The sequence below is a fragment of the Taeniopygia guttata genome, chromosome 4 (assembly GCF_048771995.1).
Source record: "Taeniopygia guttata chromosome 4, bTaeGut7.mat, whole genome shotgun sequence".
Lineage (NCBI taxonomy): Eukaryota > Metazoa > Chordata > Aves > Passeriformes > Estrildidae > Taeniopygia > Taeniopygia guttata.
Genome location: NC_133028.1, coordinates 62,110,320 through 62,132,011, shown reverse-complemented (window position 1 = coordinate 62,132,011; position 21,692 = coordinate 62,110,320). Strand labels below are relative to the sequence as shown.

The 21,692-nt window shown below is 35.9% G+C and overlaps 1 protein-coding gene and 1 long non-coding RNA gene across 4 annotated transcripts in view; one reads left to right on the top strand and one right to left on the bottom strand.

Annotated features, from left to right (window-relative positions):
* Positions 1-21,628, top strand: part of IL15 (interleukin 15) — a 29,737-nt gene extending 8,109 nt beyond the window's left edge. For all 3 annotated transcript variants that reach the window (XM_012573302.5, XM_072928747.1, XM_002192496.7), the window contains exons 2-7: positions 2,434-2,563; positions 19,139-19,239; positions 19,618-19,699; positions 19,853-19,894; positions 20,733-20,876; positions 21,420-21,628. In XM_012573302.5, coding sequence (XP_012428756.2) covers positions 2,501-2,563; positions 19,139-19,239; positions 19,618-19,699; positions 19,853-19,894; positions 20,733-20,876; positions 21,420-21,533 — 546 coding nt within the window. In that variant the 5' untranslated portion in view covers positions 2,434-2,500 and the 3' untranslated portion in view covers positions 21,534-21,628. The remainder of the gene's footprint in view (positions 1-2,433; positions 2,564-19,138; positions 19,240-19,617; positions 19,700-19,852; positions 19,895-20,732; positions 20,877-21,419) is intronic.
* On the bottom strand, positions 3,699-5,097 carry LOC140684002 (uncharacterized). Its single transcript, XR_012055776.1, has 2 exons — positions 4,844-5,097; positions 3,699-4,734 (listed from the first exon to the last, which is right to left on the bottom strand). It is a non-coding gene; the product is annotated as an uncharacterized lncRNA (long non-coding RNA).
* Positions 21,629-21,692: the final 64 nt, after the last annotated feature.

Below are 21,692 nucleotides of genomic sequence, written 5' to 3'. Positions count from 1 at the left end.
ATATATATATATATATATATATATATATATATATATATATATATATATATATATATATGTATGTATGTATATGCCACTTCCCAGTATATCACCCATTTTCTTCTTGATCATGGATTAGTTAATTTTTCTCAAAAGGATAGGAAAGGATAAGAAAAGAGGAATTTCACTCTACAAATGCAAAAATATTGGAAGAACCTAAATATTTTGGGCCCAGTATGTGATACCGGGGGATAAATTTTTATTTTTAAGTGATTGTTTAGTATTCTCTAGGATTGTCTGTGTTCACTTTAGCCCCTAGTGTGTTCCAGTGCAGCTGTGAGGAATTGCTGCCAGTTTGAACTAAGCTCTGCAAAGACACTTTTTTTCTTCAAACTGTAACATCTACTGTGGAGAAAGCTGAGCTAGCATCTGAGCTAGCTATTGCAACCAGAAATATTTGCCTGGGGAGCATGAAGCATCCCATCCTAGGGGCAGATATGCAAAGCAAATAATAGGGAGGATTTCTTGTGAGACAGAACTCAAAATTATTGCTGCTTGTGAAAAATCTGTGTTAAGGAGTTTGCCCAATTCACAGAAAGATGGTGAGATGAAGGCAAGGGCAAGGACTCAGGGCTGCATCCAGCTGCCTTTGTCACTGAACCCAGGTTTTCTTTCTGTGACCTTGTGTCTCCTTTTCTACACATATTTTTTGTCAAAGCCAATTATACAGGGGTTTGGTTTGGCTGTTTTCCAGGAGCTTTGTCTACTAAGTGAAAACAATCCATTTGGTTCACAATTGCTCTATGAGAAAAAGGAAATAATTACATCATACTGTGATTAAAGATTTAATACCTTTTTATAATTACAAATTCATGGGAAGACAGTGAGCATGGAATTGAGTTTGAAGTTGAGTAGAATATGCTTTAGTGATCATAAATCCTTCTACTTCTGCTACCCTCAAACTTTCTCCTTACTTTCATTTCCACCATGTCTTAATTGTTTGCTGTATTCTCCATCCAGTCATATAACTCAAATTCCACTTCTGTGCACCAGCAGCATCAATGATTTGCTCCTAAGCCTTCACAATGCTGTTCCTGTAGAAAGCCTATGTACACACGTACAAAAAGTTCTGCTTGCCTTGGAAGCTCTGAGATGGAATATGTCAGTGAAGAGACTGCTGGAGACCACCTACACAATGCCAAAAAATCACTTCTGCAATTATGTGAATAAAATAAACCACTCAGAAATTGGTCACGTTTATGCCAGTTTTCTAGGCTGCCAAACTTAAAAACACTACCACAAAGCACAGCTTTGATTAAATACTTACAACATTTTATTTATATTAAAGAAATGCATATTTTCTGCTAATTTGTTTTTGGAAATGATTGAATTACTCTTAAGGGGACTTAAAAGAAAGTCACTAGCCTGAGTAAATAATACATTGTAGAAAATTCCAGCTCCAATAAGTTCATTTTGATCAAAATACAGGGAACTGAAACTGAGTCTTATTGTTTGAGATCCAGCTGCTGAAGGGTTACAAAACTGGCCATAGTGCCGTTACACATTACAGAAACAAGACAGTTCTTAGCTCATATCTCTGAAATTCTCTCTGCTTAATTTTCTGAGAAGACAGTGCTTATGCAATCACACATCTGTGTGTGTTTTCCATCCTCCACCATATTTCTTTTAATTCAAGGCCTAATTTCATTGTATAGTTCATATTTGGAGGAGGCACATACAGGACCCTTATTCAAGCCTCCCACCTAAAGCGTCACAGCAGGTTGCTCCAGCTTTGGTTCATTTTTCAGCACCTCTGAGGAGGGAGCATCTTCAACTTCTGTAGGGAGCTTCTTTCACACATTTATTTTCTTGCACATTATGTTAGGACTAATTTTATAAAAACACTAATATTAATGTCCAAATAAGCTGTTCTGTCAACATGCTTTCATCTTCCGCTGTATCTCTTGGAAGTCTTGCTATGAGTACAAAATCTATTGCTTGAACAAGAATTAGCTTGTTTCTCCAACCACAAAACTTGGAAGATTTGAACACGAATCAAGGGAAAAAATTATAAAAGAAAAGTGAAACCTTCCAATTATATTTTATCGTGTCATCTGTAGAAAGGTAAAAAAAATGGGCAATTAGCTTGTTAGATAGTCACCATGACTGTCATGAGTAATCACAAAAATTGTCTGTTGCTGACAATACACATTTTCCAGAGGAACCCTCTTTATACTACAGAATTAAAAGATTGGATTCTACTATCTAAATAAAAATAACCTTTTCAGGAAGTCTATCTTGTGTTTTCCATTAATTTAGAATACATACAGGGAACTTGTAGAAGTTACAAAATTTCAGAGGCTTCCTGCTTTGAATGATCTTAATGGATAGGCTGAAATCCACTCAGAAATCTATTGTGGCTTTATATTTACATTTTTTTTCCCCCACATGTAGGCCCCAAAATGTAGTTTCCTGATCCATATGCTGTGCTTCTCTTCTGAGTAATGGTCCAGCAGGCAGGATGCTGGGGATGGTACAGCCAACACAAAACACTGCTGGAGCATTGAGCAGGCTGCAGACTCAGGTAAGGATCACTTAAACAACATGATATTTTTTGAAATTTCAGCAAAGCTTTTAATGTTAGTTTGCAACCCAACATGAAAAGTAGGTAATAAAGCAAATTTAAGGCTTGGAAACATCTTCAGTATTTAGATTAAATCCTTATGCTCTATAATTTTTACGTTGGTTTTTCTACTCCTTGTTGTTCAGTTGTACCAGAATTAACTTTTACACCATAAATAGGTCTGGGGTTTTTTTCACATTCATATTTTTCAGTTGATTTGTGGCACAGCAAGTTCTAGCCAACTTTTCTGCTCGGTCCTAATCCCTGTGTCTGGCTGATATTTCACAACATGTGAGTCCAAAATCCCTGATTTTTGAGAGTATTTACTACACTCTTTACTGTGGAGAGAAATCCTTTAAGGTGTCCAGCCTCTGCAGCACTTTTCAGAGCTCCCCACACATCTCCTAGATGATTCAGTAGCAGTTGCATTTCCAGTAGGTAGTGTGGCCAGGTGACATTTTATAACCCCAAAGTCATTAGCACTTGGTGGTGTCCCAAAATAGGCTGTGCAAGAGGCAGATCCACACACAGAACTGAGGTATTAGACATATTTACAGTTCTGTCCAGAAATGGAGGCTGGATGGCACCGCCACAAAGCCAGCACAATGACTATTGAAACTCCTCACTATTTATAAAATTTTAGCAAACAAAGGCATTAATGTTCATTGGCTACAAGTCACATAGTTATCTTATTCATATTAATTCTTCTATTGGTTGATGATTCTTACGTTAATTAGTCCTATTCTCAGTCTTTCTAATCTTTTCTGCTGTCTTTCCAGTTTTTTTTCTACAGAAGTCACAGTACCAATCATCTCAAATTTGAGTTAATTATTGATTATCCAATAGCTTTGTATGATTTCATGCAAAGTGCCAGAGTGATTGCATCAGTCTATGCTTTTACTAAAAGCAGGAAAATATAGACCTGATTTTAGAGAAAAATTTGGAACTCAAGTGCCACCAATGAAACCTATAGAAAGTTGGAAGCAGGTCATGATTCACTGTCTTGAGCATGCAATTCTTCCACAGTGATTGCCAGTAGTATATGTAAATAACCTAAGGTTATTTACTCTTGTAAGGCTGTGAAAAAAATCAAATGTATGACAAACAAATAAGTCTTTATTTACACTGAGCATCTCAAATACACATTCAGCCACTATTGTTTTGACTACAGGATTTCCTCAACAGTTCTTAAAAGAATACAAAAAAAGATTGATGTTTTGTAGCAAGATGCAGACACAGGATTGTGTGGCTATCAGAAAGCAAGTTTGTTTTGCCCTCTGGTCATACTAATGTTGCCTCTGTTATGACTTACTATTTAAATGCCTTCATCCTTCATGATAAATTTAAGCAAGTCTCATGTTCTGGAAGCAATTCTGTTTGCTTCCAAAGCCAGTGAACATTTTTAAATACAACTGTACCATTACCTCTTTTAAAGATATACGTAAGTTTGGTATTTTTGCTATTAGTTTCTCATGTCTTAAATTAACAATTTTATTCTGTTTCTTATATTTATACACAGTGAATGATGAAGGTACAAACAAAAAGACAACATCCTTCTCAATAAGGCTTAGTTTCTAAAAACAGGTGTAGCACACAGACAGATGTAACATCTAGCTGTAACATCTATGTTGTGCCCCTTAAAAGAATTAAAAGTGCAGATAAGTTGAAAATATAAATCATAGTAGAATAAACTACTGTTAGGAAAAAAGCTGAAGGATTCCAACCCCTAAAAATAAGTATATTGTTGTGCACTCTGTGATTGTTTAGTACAGATTTTGTTCCTTTAAATCTTTAATAATCATTAAGGACTTGAACTATATGATGCTTTTCTAGATGAGCTATCTTTTCACTTCTTTTCAATGGAGATTATTTATATAAAATAATCTTTTAAACTACTGCACAAAAGTGAACTTAAGTACATTCTGATAATATCAGAAGTTTCAGAACAGTTTCCAGAGATCAGATCAAACAGGTATCACTCTGCAGAACAGACAGGTAGTTACATTAGCAGAAATTTAGGAACCAAGGTTCACAGTCAGTTTCCCAGAAATCAGATCAGCCTTCCATTACCAAAATGGCTGAGTAACAGAATCTGTCTGTTGGCCACTTTGTTATGAGTTGTCTTCATACACCTGAAGAAAAAGAGGCCATAAACAAAGAGTTAGAAAATAGCTGGTCCTTGGGAACTTGACAGGGAAGCAAAGGAGATGTTAATCTGTAGGTTTACAAATAACTCCTTACCCAAGGCACTGAAGAAGCTCCTGTTCAGTGCAAGTCTGTGAGCTGTGATGCTCTTCAGTGGTTCTAGAAAGTCATTGTTAAGGAGATTGCTGAAAGGTTCCATTGACATGTTTCTTTAGTATAAATCACTAAACTAACATAAAAATGAGAACAAAATTAGAAAAGCTGATTTTGCTTGAGGAGATTGGCTCTAAGAGCCACTAGTCCAAGCAGGATTTTTCTCCTGTGTTCCATTGGCTTCAGTCCTCTGACATCTCTGGAATCAGACCTTTTTTGCAAAACTGAATGAAGATATGTTCTGTCTCCAAGTTTTCCAGATGGTAGTGGGAATGAGGGGAAAACCATGAAACATCCTTTCCATAACTTATGAAAAACACAATTTTCATGATTGCTGCCAAGGAGAAATGGATGTAATATTTTTTTGTTCCCTAGCTCCCAAGTAAGTATAACAAACAAAGTCTCCTCCATGGGTCATTCTACAGTCTCTTGAGATCCTCCTGCCTACATATTTTGTCTGGTGACTGAATCACAGGCACGGTAGTGGAGTGATATCAGTGTCCAGCATAGATTTGTGAATCACTGTTTTGTCACAGCATTCAATGGTAGTTACCTAAGCCAAGAAATAATACTTTCCTGAATGAAGTTATTATGGGGAAAGTTTATTCAAAGCTTTTTTTATTTTCTTTTTCATTTTTCATTTTTATTTTCTCTCTCTCTCTCTCTCTCTTTTTTTTTTTTTTTTCCTGGTGGAAAGAAAAATGTCACCATGGTAATTTACTTTCAAATGAAAGCATCTTTAAGTGGCAGTGTGCTAGCACATTTTTTTAAATTAAGAAAACTTTCCCCTCTAAATACAATCTAAATGTTTCACTTCATCTCAAGACAGGTGAATAATTAAGTCTTTTCATAGGGAACATGGGATTTTGTTGGACTGACTACAATCACAATCCCCCAGTAGTTTCTAACAGAGATCCCGGGGATCAGCAGTTGAGGGAGGAAAAGAGCTCACAGTGGCATTTGTATGGACTGATTTAAGGAAAACAGGTACAGAAATAACAGCTACTTTGATGAATTCTGTCAGATATAAAAAAGTAGATTTTATATTAAAATATATATTTGTCATGCAATTCTCTTTCTATGCTCTCATACAGCTTCCAACTAAACTTCTAAAGAAAAGGCTGATATAAATGTAGCTGTTTCTCCTGCAACATGACACAACAGACCAGATTATTTATGTCTCACAATACTTTGTGCAAAGTAGAGTTGTTAACCTTTATGTCTTGGCTGAATTCTTGTGTGCTTCCTTCTTCTTCCTTCCTAAGTATGCTTTTCTTCACATCTCCTTGTCTCACATTCAAGCAAACTTTTCAGCAGAGAGCCTTGATTTGCATGATTTGTGCTCTTCTCTTCTCTGTCCTCAATTGCTCTGCAATTTTTCTCATTTAACCAGTTGTTTGTTTCCGAGAAATACGTACCTGCACACAAGTAGAGAGACTGCTCCTGTGACTTCCCATTTCCCACAGAAATGAACCAAATAACTACATGCTTTTCCTTTTAAATTTTGTTTTATTACAATTCCAGACAAACACAATATTATTTAATGGACTAAAGCTTTTTGCCTGCAGTTGTGCTCATTTTGTTTCATACAAAAGACATGTTTCTCACCTCATTATCTTGTTCGACACAGTTGGACACTAACCCCATTTTCTGTCCCCTTGCTTCTATTCAGAATGAAAGGTTCTGCCATAATTTGCATTATCTTAGACTCTACAAGCATACTTTGGTGGATTCAGTCCTTCAAAGATATAACTCTCTGGGCTACTGAAGAGACCTGATTTAAAAGTTTTTTGTAGTAAATGATGTGAATTTCATTTTGCATCATGATACTAATGCAAAGGGAAGATGATAAAATATCAACATTAAGGTCTGGAATCATATGAATCAGCTACAATATTTCTCCTTCTATCTGGTGCTGATTTGCAGGTAAAATTGCCCATTTAGCTTGAGAGGTAAGCTATGGCAATTTAGACTTAAGTTTCTGTCCTCATGCCCTTGTCACTGGAATAGAGTTAATTTTCTTCTAAGTACCTGGTACAATGCTATGTTTTGGAACTGAGATGAGAATAATGTTAATAATACTTAGGTTTTATGGTTGCTAAGTAGAGTTTATGCTGATCTATGAGGACATTTTATCCTAAGACTGACCATTTTTTGCTACCAGTCTTTAAGAAAAAAAATTCTCAAAGTGCCAAATAAATTAGGACTAAGCTCTTGTTTAGTCTGCTAAAAACAACTGATTCAACCAAGGTCAGGTATAATCCAAATTCAGTGGTATAATCTACTTACCCATTCTGCCCAGCACCTCCCCCTCCAGAAGCTTTTATAATTATGATGGCAAAAGGCAATATTTAGATGTCCTGGAAGGTACTTCCTCTTCTTTTCTGTACCCTTTCCCATTTTGAGAAGAGTTCAAATGTTGTTAGTGCAAGAGACTAGGCTGTGATATGCAGTTGCAGATTTGTTACAAGACAAATAGCTCATCCAGAATGTTGAAGAATCTTCTTTAGAAGCATTATGTAGGTAGCACTGAAGTTCTGCATGCCAAGTACTTGATTTAGTAGCCAATCTCTCAAGAACAATTCCACTGCGTAAACACAGATGAGAAACTAATGTAACTTCTTTGGAGCAGGATGGGTGTTTCCCTGAAAATCTACACTGACATTCAAGAGCGTGGGCATAAACCCACACAAAACACTCTGCTATAGGTACCTGCTGGTACCATTTGCATTGTATCTAGCTGATCACACAAAGTGTAGCTTTCTTTTATAGCATTTAAATTTAACTTTTCTCATGTTCTACTTTTGAAGCAATTCCTTCTTTTTCCTGTATTTTCCTTCTTTTTGTTTGTTTTTTTTTTTTTTGGACAAAACCCACACTCATCTCTTGCCCTCATGTAACTGAAAATATCTCACAAATTCATAAGATTTTATGGTTGCTGGAGATTAGTTTGCATAATTTAAATGAAACATGAATATTTCAAGTGCCATTTTAAACGATGTGAAATTTCAGGATACACAGGTAACAGTGAGGACAAAGTAGTTTTCTAGTAGTTTTCATCCAGCTAAAGATGAACAACTTGACAATGCAAATTTGTGTACTGTGCACATGTGACAATTTTTAAAAAGAAAATAATTTGACTGAAACTCTGAGGAAGATAACAGTGTTGAGAGTGAACTCAAGCTCTGTATTACACTTTGTAAAAGTGACTTTTCAACAACAAAGTGGTTCAATAAGGGCTACAAGTGATCCTCTGCATCTTTAGGACCTATAGGGTTTTGCCAGTAACTTTCCTAAGAGTTCAGTGCTCAAAACATATAGAAAGCATGGAGCATCCAAAAACTGAGACAGAGTGATTTATCTCAAAGCAGCCTATGACACCTGTTTTGTCCTGACCTAAATATCAGAAAATAAAATATTCTTCATTTAAGTAATGAAAATTAATTTTTATTTCTCTTTATAATTTTATTATTTTCTAATTATCATTTTCTCTAATTCATATAACCAATTAAAATTATTGAAAATGAAAAAAAAATATTTATTTAAGCATCCTACTTGGCATTTCTAACCAGAAAGAAACCAAAATGCCATATTTTAAGCAGTTTTTTCAGTTATACATTCAGATTCTTAGCTGTTACAAAAGTTTTATCCTATAAAATTGTAACAACAGCTTTTTGCTTTCTGGTTTGTTTTGTAATTTACTTAAAATTTTTGTGAGTCTGGATGCCAAAGAAATGGGACCAGAAATAACACAATCAAGAATATTTGAATATTCTCTTGTGTTAGATAAATGTGACTAGCTAAACTATTTCTCACACAGAAGAAAAAATGTAGCATTCTCAAAGTAATAGTTATTCTTTTTGCTCACTGCCCCTCAGATTTTCTGAAGGACAGAGAAGAACCTTGGCAAAAAAAAATGCTAAGCATTTGAGTAGTATAAATGCTTTGCTCTTACTGAAATGAATGTCCAAGTGCAAAACAAATGATAGCATTAAATGTAGCCTAATCCATTGCAAGAAAACCTTTCTGGGACAGCATACAGGAGTGATAGAAATGCATTATGGAAAAATAATAAAAATGAATTAGGAAGAAGATTTTATTTCCTGGGTCTGAAATGCTGCTGGACCTGTTCTTGCAAAATCTCGGGAAACTTCAGGGTGTGTGTCCTTAGGAGAAGTAGTCGAGCACAATAGTTTAGAAATTCAACTGCTGGAGAGTAGGAACAAAAGCCAGTGAGCTTAGAAGCTTAGAAATGTGGAAGTTCCTGGTTTTAGGGAAGGAAAGTGTAAAATTCTTCATCATGCACATTTCAGCCATACTCTGCTATGCTGATTAGCCAGTTTGCATGCCCTATGGAGAGGGCATAAGGAACATTGGAGAAAGTTTGTGCTCTCTTGAGCTTTCAAATACTTTTTTTTGTATTGTTTGTATTGGCAACAGCTCTGGTTTTTGTTTGGGAGTTGGTATAATCTATCAAAGTAGCAAGAATGTGCTGACGTGTTCACTCTGACCTGTGACAGATGAAACACAAACACATCCTGTTCAGATTTTGTTCCCCTTCTGGAAATAGGCAACCAATGTTATCAGTGATGTTTTTAAAAAACCTCCAAGATTAATGCTTACATGTACAGAGTCAGGTGGCTCCTTGGTTCCTTGAGGTCTCAAACTGAAATGCCCAGAGATTTATGATGAGCAGCATGTCATAGAGAATGCAGAGACTTGAGTATAAAGCTAAGTCTAAACATATTCCAGCATATAGTCAGGGAAGTTTCAGTAGCCAGCTGGCAGCTTGGGACTAATCTGTGATAAATTCCCATGAATTTTCTCTACTGCCTTCAGTTGCATACTGGCAAGTCTCTCTATGTGCATAATGCCTATTATGCTTTTTAGACCAAAATGTACCATTGTATGTAAATGGCCATATATTTGTGCTAACTTTTAAATTTGATTAATGACCAGGAGGACCTTTCATGGTGTTTGGGTAGGTGTCTGCCAAAACCCAAATTTGTTCACTGTTCTTTGTAAGACAGCAAAGTAAATGCTTTGCAATGTTGTGCTTCTACTCAGGACAAATAAGTACCTTGCTCTGGTAGCAAGGAAGCAGTAAGCTGTTGGGAAAGCAAATAAAAACCTATACACCAAAGCAGGGTTGTACTGTCTTCAGAAAATTGAGTTGTGTTCAGGCACACAGTCTGACACACAGTTATTAATATCACCAGTCACTTTTTTATTAAAAAAAAAAAATGAGTGCGAGGCAGATAAAACACTGTATCAGCCCTTGTTTAGGATGATATAAAACTGATTTCTACCTTTACTGTTCAAAAGTGATGAAAAAACATGCTTGAAAGAAAATATTATGGAGAAATCTGATCTTTAACTAATCCCCCCGTATGCTTTACCACAATGTGGATGTTGCATATACACTACTAATGTATTGCACTCAGCCCCTGTTACATACAGAAAAAAGTGGTTCAGTGTGCAAGTTCATAATGGCTACATTCTACAAAAATACATTCAAAATTTACATGAAAGGGGGACGTTTCTGTAGCACACACACTAGAGCTTTTCCAATAATCACTTCTCCTATATCCAAAGACAAGAGACTAAGAATGATTGTCCTGTTGCTGTAAGTCTTATTGCATTATTATTTATAAGGGATTTGTAAAGAATGTAAAACAGAAACACTTTCTTTTCCAAATTTTCTCTCCTTTTCCATGTCTAGTCTGTATGTAATAAATCTGTAGTAGACATACTTTGTTCTTCTTAGAATCCTAATTCTAGTTTTTTCTACCTATTCATCTGTTTACAGTGGTCTGTGTGCTGCTTCCTCAGTTGTTCAATGAATCCATTTTTCCCTGGTTAATATTTTGGTCAAATTCTCAACAATGCTGGAAATTAAAATTTCATTGGTTTCAGGAAAGCTATCACAATTGTCACATATTACGATTTATTTCTCCTCTTTAAAGAACATTAGGAGCAGAAGAAAAAACAGAATGTTTCAAACTGCATCATCCCTCTTTAAATCAGGATCAAGCAAATTCCAGTAAAAGTATCACTGTAAGAGAGGGCCATAGATTAAAATTCTTCTTTTTAAAAAAGCTCTGAAAATACTGCAGTACTTCACAATTTTGAGAAATGCATTTGCTATTTTTAGTCTTTTATCTATTACAAGTGTGTTACAGATCTCTATCAGTGTATGGTCTTACTCACAGTCTTAGTCTTTAAGCTGAGTATTTTGCTAAGGATGAGATATTATTTGTCCGGCAGCTGTTCCTGTAACAACTATTTTTATGGTCTTGGAGTTTCCAATTATATGCCTCAATATGACATCATTTATATTTTTCTTTTGCTGTTCAAGTTTCCATGTTTAATACTGTCTTAGTTGTTAGTATCCTACCCTAAAGGCACAGAAATTTAATCCATAATTGTGTTTTCATTCCCTGTTGGGTATTTGTTGCTATGGTAAAAATATCACAAATAATATTTACAAGGAGCACCTAACAGCAAACGTATAGATCAGGACACATTTTGCTAAACAAACTTTAGTTCTGACTCTTGTGTTTGTGTGTTTTATTAATGCCCTTTACATTTTGAATCTCTTTTAATTCTTACTGCTTATTTATCTATGAGAACTTATTCTGAAAGGCCTTTTAACTAGTTATTACATATTGTATCCTGAAGGGCATCATTTGGGGATACATGGTCAAATCTAACTATCTGTGCCCTACAAATGAGTTTTTTGCTCTGTACTTTTTCTTTATTGTGTATTTGAGCTAAATTAATTTTGCCTCTAGCAAAATTAGGGAGTCTCTGTGTCAATTGTGTTTGGCAAGCTAGCCTACCATTAATATCCTTGCAACAAGAAAACATTAACTTAATCTTTCACAATTTGAGGAGTGATTGATACCTTGGAAAGACTGACATTGCATGGAAGGATGAAAAGAGAAAGAAGCATCTATTAGCTTTCTTTCCTGGCTGGATTTTGCCACCTGGCAAATATAAGGTCTATAGCCAAGTAGAGGACACATCTTCACAAGGCAATAGTCAGCTCTGGGCCTCAAGTATGCTTTGCAAAAAAACCTAAAGGTCAAACGAAAATATTTAACTTCTTGCATTTCACGTTCTGATGTTTAAGGTATTGAGTGGAATAGCAATGACTCTGTGACCTTTCAGCAAAATTTTCAAACAGGCATTGCAAACTTTACTCTCTAGCATAAATGCCAATAATCAGGATCATACAGGAGAAGGAAGGACTGTCAATGCAAATCAACAACTACTTAAGCAAACAAAGAACACATAAATACAAAATGTGATTAAACTGACAGAGTCTCCTGCCATGCTGGTTACTGAGAATACTCTTTTAAAGGTTAACACTTCTCTAATACAAGCAGAATAAGCCATGTAGGATAGTACTCCACAAGAATGTCACCACTATACAACAAAATCAAGAAAAGCTGTAGTTCTTGGTGGGACAGAGGTGAAAGGAAAGTAACCAAATAGGAATCATATTTAAATACCCAATTTTATTTCTGAGAAAGAATGCTTTAGCCAGTCTAACTCTAGCTAAATACGAAATTTCTAAGAAATCACTTTATGTCATAAGAGCTTAAACATTTAACAAACCAAGGCATGGTTTGGCTCTCAGCCAGACAAGCATTCAGCCATGTGATTCAATTCCTTTCTGGTTCAGTATGTACAAGCCAGACAGAGGCATGGAAAGCTCAGTCTACATTAAAACTTTGAGGAGGAGAGCTGCTGATAACACCTGGTGGAGTTTGAGGGCAGATTTCCAAGGCTTCTGTGCAAAGACTGATAGGAAGGGGGAGGAGGAACTATGATGGATTCAAACAGCATGATAGTGTGGAAGCAACTCTTTAATAATTGCAGCATCAAGTGGTATTCAGAAGTCACCAGAGATGTAAAATAAGGTTTTTGGACATTTTTTTGTATTTGAGGACTGTACCTATAGGTAGCATCTGCAATAGAGTTTCTTATTGTCTCAGAGAACACTAATGTGGTTCTCTGGGTTCATAAATATGAATAATTACATTCTGACACTAACTCAAATTTAGGTTTTTTTTTCTTTGTTTCCCTTTGGTTGTTTCCTACAAGAACCCTAAAGCAACTTAGGGATGAACGAGCAGAGAGATTCTTCAGTGAATCTTCTTCTTTCATTTTCATGACTCCATGACAAGGCACTAAGAACATGTCTTTTCTCTAAAACTTACTCATAATCCATGAAAGTTTGATTTCAAAATTACTTATTTAAGGGCTCAATATGGAAACATCTATCTAGTTCAGAAGTACTGCTTTCTTTATGGGCTCCATTCCTCTTCCAGTCACTTCCATTAGTTTATGAAAAGTTCACTCTTCATGGCTCCAGCCCTGGGAAAAAAGATTAGAAAAGAATATTCTTTTGGTACAAGACTGGGGAAAAAAAGTTGATTTTCTTCTCAGTCTTATGGATTCTGACATTCTGTATGCTTCTGAACAGAGAGAATGAGCTCCAATTTTATGCACAATACAAACCCTAAATAAATGCAGCACTCTAGTTGTGCAGTTACTTGGTACTTTGTCCCCTTGAAGGTAATTACACTAGAGCAAGAGAGCAAAACAATTAATTAATGGAGCCAACAAGCAGAGGGTAGCAGAGCACGGGGTGAGATTTTGTTGGGGAAGGAGGCAGAGTTCACTAAAGAAGGCTCTAATTATTGTGGTGAAAGAAACACTGAAGAAGAATTGCTGCAACAATACAAATGAGTGTGTGTAAAACTCAGCTCTACATGATGTAGACAGTACTTGAATATAGATCTAAAAACACCCCTACTTCATGCATGAAACGTTGCTTAATAAAATGTCAAAGGACTGGAGAGAGCTGGAGGTTATCGTAAGTTTTTAGAGGGAAATTTGCAGCAGTAACAGAGAAAAGAAGATTTAAAGTACTTTGCTGCACAAGAAGACAGAGAGAAAATGCTGAGGACACATATTTTTAGAACAAAGGATAAGAAGAGACCAACTACAATAACAATAATAAATAATGTGCAAGAAGTCTATTGCACTACAGAATTAAAATGGGAAAATGGATTGTTACGAGAGAAAGGTATTTGAGAAGGCTGATTTCCTCATGGGAACAAGGAAAGGGGGATGATCAAGGAAAAAAGCTGTGTGCTAGAAGTCAAGAAGTTGCAGAAAATTCGAGAGTAATCAAAAATTAGGAAGGTTAGACTTCAGGGCTCCGGGTTTTTTTATAGGGTGAGAATTTTCAACAAATGGTGAAAGATTCTCAGGAGATTCCAGGATTTTGAAAGAAGTGGACATAAATTTCTGGCAGGGAAGCATATAGAGGTCTGAGCCACCAGCGTGGTACAGTTGTGAAAAAAACACTGGCAATAGTTCCCTTTTTCCCCACAGAAACTGAAAATATTATCACCAGTTTCTAAATCCCTCATAAGATCTGAGTACATTGTAAGCTTCCGGTCACTTGTTTTCAAGAACAAGGAAGCAGATGAGGAATAAAGATATAAATAAAGAATAAAAATACAGTTCAAAATAAGGAAAAAAAAAGTGAAGACCTTTGCCAATAGCACTAAATGGCATAGCTGGGAAATAAACGTTCTTATTTATGAATATCTTATCTCAAGGATTTAAGGAGACATTTATAAGCAAATATTAATAAAAAAGTTTAGATATATTGTATTTAGGCAGAAACATGTAATTTTAACTGTCTGTATTTTCCACCACATGTAACTTAAATACTGTCAAAAGCCATCAATATTTTCTTTTGAGTATCTTAGACCATTGTTTCTGTGACAGCCAAACCAGCAGTCATTGGCTGTTTCTGCTTTGTTAAAGAAAGGTTTTTTCATTTCCTTGCAGATTTGTTTCTTTAAAGAGAAAACAATACTACTGTACCTTAGCTATCACTCAGAGGTAACTGCTCTTAAAATGCTTAATTTAAATTCATTATTAAAAAACAGCAGTCCTTTCCCAAACATTATTATGTATATCATAATTGAATTTTGGAAGAGCATATATTCACTTCCAAAGGCTTTAATCTTTAGAGTAGCAAGTAATCAGGACACAAGCTATAGAAAAAAATATTTATGTCTGTAAACATGAGCTGCTCTTTTATCCAATGCTCACAAGGGTAAATACCAGAGATGTAATGAAGACAGAGGGTAATTAATTAATTATTACACAGAGTAAGACATCAAAACCAGACATTATTCAAAGAAAATTTTTACATTACAGCATTATGTGTTCAAGGCAGGAGAATGATTTTTGAAAGCTTATAAGCCAACTAGAAATGCTTCTGTTGTTGAATAATAGTTTGAATGAAAGAATTAAGAAATTCAAGTAGAAAATGGCCCTGCATTGGGCCTGCCAAGGAGTGTGTTGGGGGATGTAGCTGACATTGAAATCTCTTTGTGAACAAATGGAGTACCCTTTAGAGTTTGCATGTAGTATATTTTTCACATATTTATCATTAGTACAAGATTTCTATTACTTCTAAAAATGAAGCATTTATTTTACGCTAGGAATTATAATGCTATTACAATAAAGGTTACCTACAATATTTTAAAAAAACAAAGATGCAGACATTCAATCATTAAGAACACAGTGTTAGTGTCATTACAATGAACCATTATTTAAAATAGGAAACTATGAAAAAAAAATAGGAAAAATAGGAAAATGACACAAAAAAAGACAAAAATGACAAAAAATAGGAAAAAAGACAAATTAATGATAATCTTAGTCCATTATTCACTAGATATCATAATATATTATTTCCTCACCATGAAAATTTTGTTCTGTGGCATAAATTTGACAATTAATTTGGACTGGGATTCCCTCTCAAGTAGATTTTTTAATGCCCCATAACACTAATTATAAATTACATAGCTGGTTTGTGCTTATGGACCCATCATAAGTCCTTCATCTTTTAATTTGTTGCCACCTCATCTCATTCCATAAAAACTAGCTTGTAGAATGATAAAAATGTTTAGCTACTGTAAAATATTTCTAGTCTACTTTGAATCATTTGCTTACAACTTGGGGTTAAAACATGTTTTCTTCACCTGTATCCACCAATCAGGTTTAAAATTCCTATAATACACTTGGAGTTTCCCTATAAGGCTACTTCTGACTTCACTTATATATTAATAAAAAATACCCCAAATATAGGAGATTTTCTAAATAGGATATTTAGAAACTAAAATAGGATATTTTCTAAGGATTCGCATATCAAATCAAAGAAGTTAGTATGCAGATTTAACAAAAACAAACGAACTAAATCCAAACCCAAAAGAAATAACATGGCAATTTCAAATCTGTTAACTGTGAAAAGGATAAAACCTTTCTGTCATACCACAGCAGAGTGATTTAGCTCTTTTGACCATATCAATGCAGTTAATAATACTTTTCCTTTTTTATTCTGTACATTTGAAAAAGATACATGTATAAGTACTTAACATTTTGGGTTTAGTACTCATATTTTCAAATTCCATTTGCTGTGGAAGCAGTGACAGGTTTAGCCTTGCTTGTAGACCTACTTTGGCTGATCACAATACAGCATTCTCCATATGGAAATTGTTCAAAGATGTTACCCATTCTGTCCTTACTGCAATTTAGATTGTCAGAGTATCCTTCATTTACATAACTTTCGTTTAACAGGTTTTGGACAAGCAAATGGGATAAAAGGGACTGACACTGAGTCCCATTATTGAATGTGGAAATTTATGTAGGATTAGGTAGCTATGCTATTTCAGCTATATCTTTGGGGATTGGAAACAAAATAATTGCAAATTATTTAAAGCATTTTCTATTTAAGAGAGTAGCAAATATTTATTACAAATACTTTCCAGAAGTCCTGTCACACATGTGATCATTGCTCTCCTGGCTCTGCTTTATTAAGGTGGTTTTCAGCGAGTTGCAATCTTGATACTGCAGGGACTGACCTCCCATTTGGATATTTTTACCACAGCACAGCTCTTCTTTTGTTATGTTCTGTGGTCCATTTTTAAATATTGACTCGCAAGTTTTCCGGTAAAGAAATGTAATTTGGATCAGCTATAGAGTATTTCATGTTGGATCAGGAATAAAACCTTGGGTCAAAACCACTGCGGTGCAGCAGGTAATTAACCTAAGCCTGTGAGGGAACTTTATCAGCTGAATCAAAGGGCTTGTGACTTTGGAACAAAGGTTACCAGGCTCTGCACAGGTGTCATGGTTTGACACTGGCACAATGCCAGTGCCCCCCATGAAAATGCAATCTCTCAACTGAATGCTGTGAAATGCAATTGAGAACAGAGCAAAGCAGGCCCAAGCTTAATAACAAGAAAAAACTTTATTAAGCTACTACCACTGTGCTACTATAAAAGAGAAAAAAAGAAGAAACACACACAATTCAAAATGAAAACCTTCCAAAGCATTCCTCCTCCCACCACCCAACTCCAACAAACCACAGTGAGACACAATCTGGACCCCAATCAGGTTTCCACCCTCCAGATAATCAACACCCAGTCCATCTGCAGGGAGAGAGGAGTCTCTCCTGTGTCACAGACCCCCCCAAGAAACACAGCTGCCACACCCTGTGCTTCCATGTCACACATGGCACCTCCCGGAGAAAAAAAAAGGTTTGCCAATGGTGACCCTCTCCTTTCCATGCACAGTGCTCTCACCACCAATGCATGGATGGACAGACTTCTTTTTAAGGATTTTTTTTTTTTTTTCAAGGATGCCCTGCCAAGAGGGGAAAAAACAACAGTTCAGTTTTTCATTTTTGGGACCAACAGTCCCCCCCAAAATTTTCCACTGGGGCTGAGGGTCCAAGAACAGAGATCTTCTTCTCTTCTTCTTCTCTGAAGACAGGGGGCACCACCACAAACCTCCCTAACTTTTCTCTGTTCGCTCCACTTCTGTCTTTTCCCAGCTGAAGCAGGTCTCTTTGGCTCACCGGCATCCTCCTAAAATACAGTCTCTCTTGGAGGAGAAGATCGGTTCAGTCTGTGGCTACCAAGAAAAAGTCCAGCCAAAAGCCACTCCATCATCTCCTCCCACCTAGAATTTCTCCTTCTAACATCCCAGGTCCCAGGCTGTCTCTCTTCCTCTCTTTCAAATGGAGGAGGAGAAAAATTTCACAAAGCTTTCATTTCTCAGGAAGGGTTAAAAGTCCCAACTCCCAGAGATGGCTCGCTGCCCAGGCTCCAGCTCCCACAGCCCGGCTGGGCACCTTGCGGCCCTCCCGCTCTTCTCCTTCCCGTGGTGAACTGCTGGCAAAACCACCGCTGTCTCTTTTTCTCTGTTGGGAGAGAGAGAGACTCTGGGGGGGGAACAGAGACATCCCAGATTTCTCCACCCTTCCATCTGCAAGGGGCCAGGCCTGGTTCCAGTCCCTCCACCCTTCGGCCTACCTCCGAAGGCCACATGGCTTTTCCTGTGCCCCACCCAGCTCATCACCGGGCAGGGGAGAGGCTGCACTGACCGCTGACCGGAACCAAAGAGAGCGAGTTCTCCTGGGAATTCTGCTTTTAACCCCTCTGTGTTCTCACAGGCGTGTCTGCCTTCAATTGGTCAATGTCCAAATTGACCTCTTCCTTCCAGAAAAATTCTTTTTCCGTGTCAAACCACGACAACAGGGAAATGTTTCCTGATGGATAATGCACAACTTCTCACAGCTTCTCCTTATTTTCAGTTGCCAAACTCCACTGAGGAAATTCTTAAATGCATTATTGACCAATATTAGACACACATACACTGTGTGAAGAGATGTAAGTATGTACTATATCTAAATATTTTATTTAACATTTGTACACATAACTATAATATTTGATGCATATGGTTGCAATACTATGCAACCATAGTATTGGAGTTAAAGTTGTAGGTAATAAATTGAATTTGGGTAACAAATGATAGCCAGGGGAGAGGTGGAAAACCTAAGTTCTTTAGTATTGCCTCTGCATTAAATTGCAGCCTGCAATATGAATTGATAAATAAATAGGGAGCCCATGATGAGTTCAGGTTTTCACAGTGTGCCTTCAGCATCTGATTTTCTATCAGCTGTTTGGTAAAGTGATTTTGTATTTCTCCAAGCTATAAATCAGTTGGTCTTTCCAGCTACATGCAACAAGGTCTTGTCTTTATTGGAAGTCTTGGAAAATTGGTTAATTAAGTCAGTACTAAAGCAAAATTCTGTGGAATTAAATTATGATGAGGTATCACCTTGGTTGTGTCTTTCAGAAACCACACCTGAAAAGCATTTGTCTGCAGTATCTGCTTCTCAACAGCCATTGCTTTTGCCTTTTAAAGAATGGGATTGGACTAATCATCTTCTTCCTATGGTAACGACAAAGTTAATGTCAATCACTTCAGAGAGTGTATTTGGAATTTTATTTTTACACTTTATTTTTTACACTACAAGAATTTTAGGTATTTAACATCAGGTAATCAAACCTTTCTCTTGCGTTATGTTCTATAAATATGGCCTTCTAAAAAACCCATATTGTTTATACTGTGTGAGACATGAGAAACAGTTTTTGTGTATCTATGTGATTTTATGATTTGTCTAATGTGCTTGCTTGCCCCAAACATCCACCATATGTATTTACATGTAAATAATGTATCTGTAATATCTTACAATGCTGAGTGGTTTTTTTCAGCATAAACATTGTAGATACTTTCTGTTTAGCCTAATGGTCACTACGTTTCTTCTGTTCTAGTGCTTATGTACCAAAGACAGAAGCAGGTCATTGCAAGTGGGCAGAAGTTCTGAAAGATTTGGAAAGGATCAAGACATCCAAAGTAAGTTCATAAAACAGTCAGCATTCCGTATAATCATAGAAGAAGACTTAATAAAATATTTAGCACTGCACTCAGCTAAGAAGTGTTAGTGAGACAGAGAGGGATGGTGTTTGTTAGCTAATGTTTGTAATTCCAACTCTTTTTTTCTTGTAGGATATTGATGTCAGTTTATACACTGCAAATGCTGATGAGGATGTAAGTAAACTTCACATATGACCACAACTAATGTTTAATGTGGTGGCTTCATGGCCTTACTAGAAATTATCCCCTAGAGTAGACTTGTTCTAATTTGATAAACACGTCTAAAATAAAATAATTTGCCTTGGAATAAATAGTTCTTCTAATCAAAGTGCTTATGATAAATTATGCAATTCATTATTCTTATTTAGTCATCAGCTAATAAAATTAATCAATTGAAAGGGATGATCAAGTCCATGTTAGGTGGAGCTTTGAGCATCCTGGCCTACAGAAAGGAGTCCCTGTTCATAGCAGAGCGGTTGGAAGTACAGGATCTTTAATGTCCCTTCCAACCCAAACTATTCTGTGATTGTGTGATTCAAAATCATTTTATCAAAGCAAACAATGCTAAAATAATTCTGGGATTAATTTTTCATTTAAGGGAGCATTATCTGCTTCCTCTACTCTTACCCATTCTGAATTTAGATCTCTGACTTGAAGTGCTAAAAGTACAAATAATATTAATAAACTAATTCCACTATCTTTAGTTATATGCCAGGTTTCTCTCCTAATTATTTTCCTGTCTTCCTCACTAAGACACTATGTTTCACCCTGTCTTAGCAAACTGCTTGGTCTTTTTGTTCTTAGCTCTCACAGCCCATCTCTGCATATATTTAAATGTATTTGAATAGTAAGAAAAGATGCCCAGCAATTAAAAATCAACCTCTTTGTGGCTGATTTTATCTTAGATTACATCTCACTTATATCATAATTGTGTTTAAATTATATCACAAATTATGTCCTACATTTGCTTATTCCTTTTTATAATAAAACTATTGCAACTGCAATTTTTCAGGAAGAATGCCAAGAACTTGTAATGAGATGCTTTTTCTTAGAGACAGAAGTGATAATTCAAGAATGTCGTATCAAAAATTGTAGTCAAACACAGGATGTGTGGAATATATGGAAAAATGGAAATGAAAGCTTTGAAAAAAATAAGGTAAGCAACACCAACAGTGTGAGGAAAAAAGACAAATCAAAAATGTTTCTTCAGTAGCAGAAATACCTCTTTTGTTACATAAATGGTGGAATGGTAGAGATGAAAACTAATTCCAGTAACCTGTACTTGTAATAATGAAAAATCAGTGGTTTTTAGAAAAACACTTTCAGGTTTCCCATCAAAGCAAATACTTTTGTGCATGCTTACATATGTCAGGGTGTTTGAATGTGTGTGTATAAATGACAGTTTGCAGCTTCAGTACCTGCAGTCAGATATGTTAGACACATGCAGAAAAGTATCCTAATTTTCAGAGGGACAATCATTTGCATCTTTCACTGAAGTGATGTACCTCTCCAAGACAATTCTATTCAAAAAGTAAGCCAGGAACTGCACAGACCATAACTACCATGGAAACCTCCACTAATATTTTCCATAGCCATTACCTGCAGTGGAATTATTCCTCAAAACAGCGCAAAAAACCAAACTCTCTATCAGAATGAATGGATCGGTATTTTGCTTTACTATTGCTTTTTTTTTTTCCAGTTGACTTCCACAAAATCAGAAAAATGCAAAGAGTGCGAAGAATACGAAGAAAAAAATTTTACAGAATTTGTACAAAATTTTGAAAAGGTTATACAAAGGGATTGCAAACACTGACCAAAAGACATAAGCTGGGAAACAAGATTCTTACATGAACACCCTCAGAGAAATTAGATTATCACCAAAAATAAACCAGAAGAAAAAATTTACAATCCTCTTGGCTATCTCTTAATATATCTGTTTCTATTGTGGTTTTCAGGTAAGCCCAATTACTTC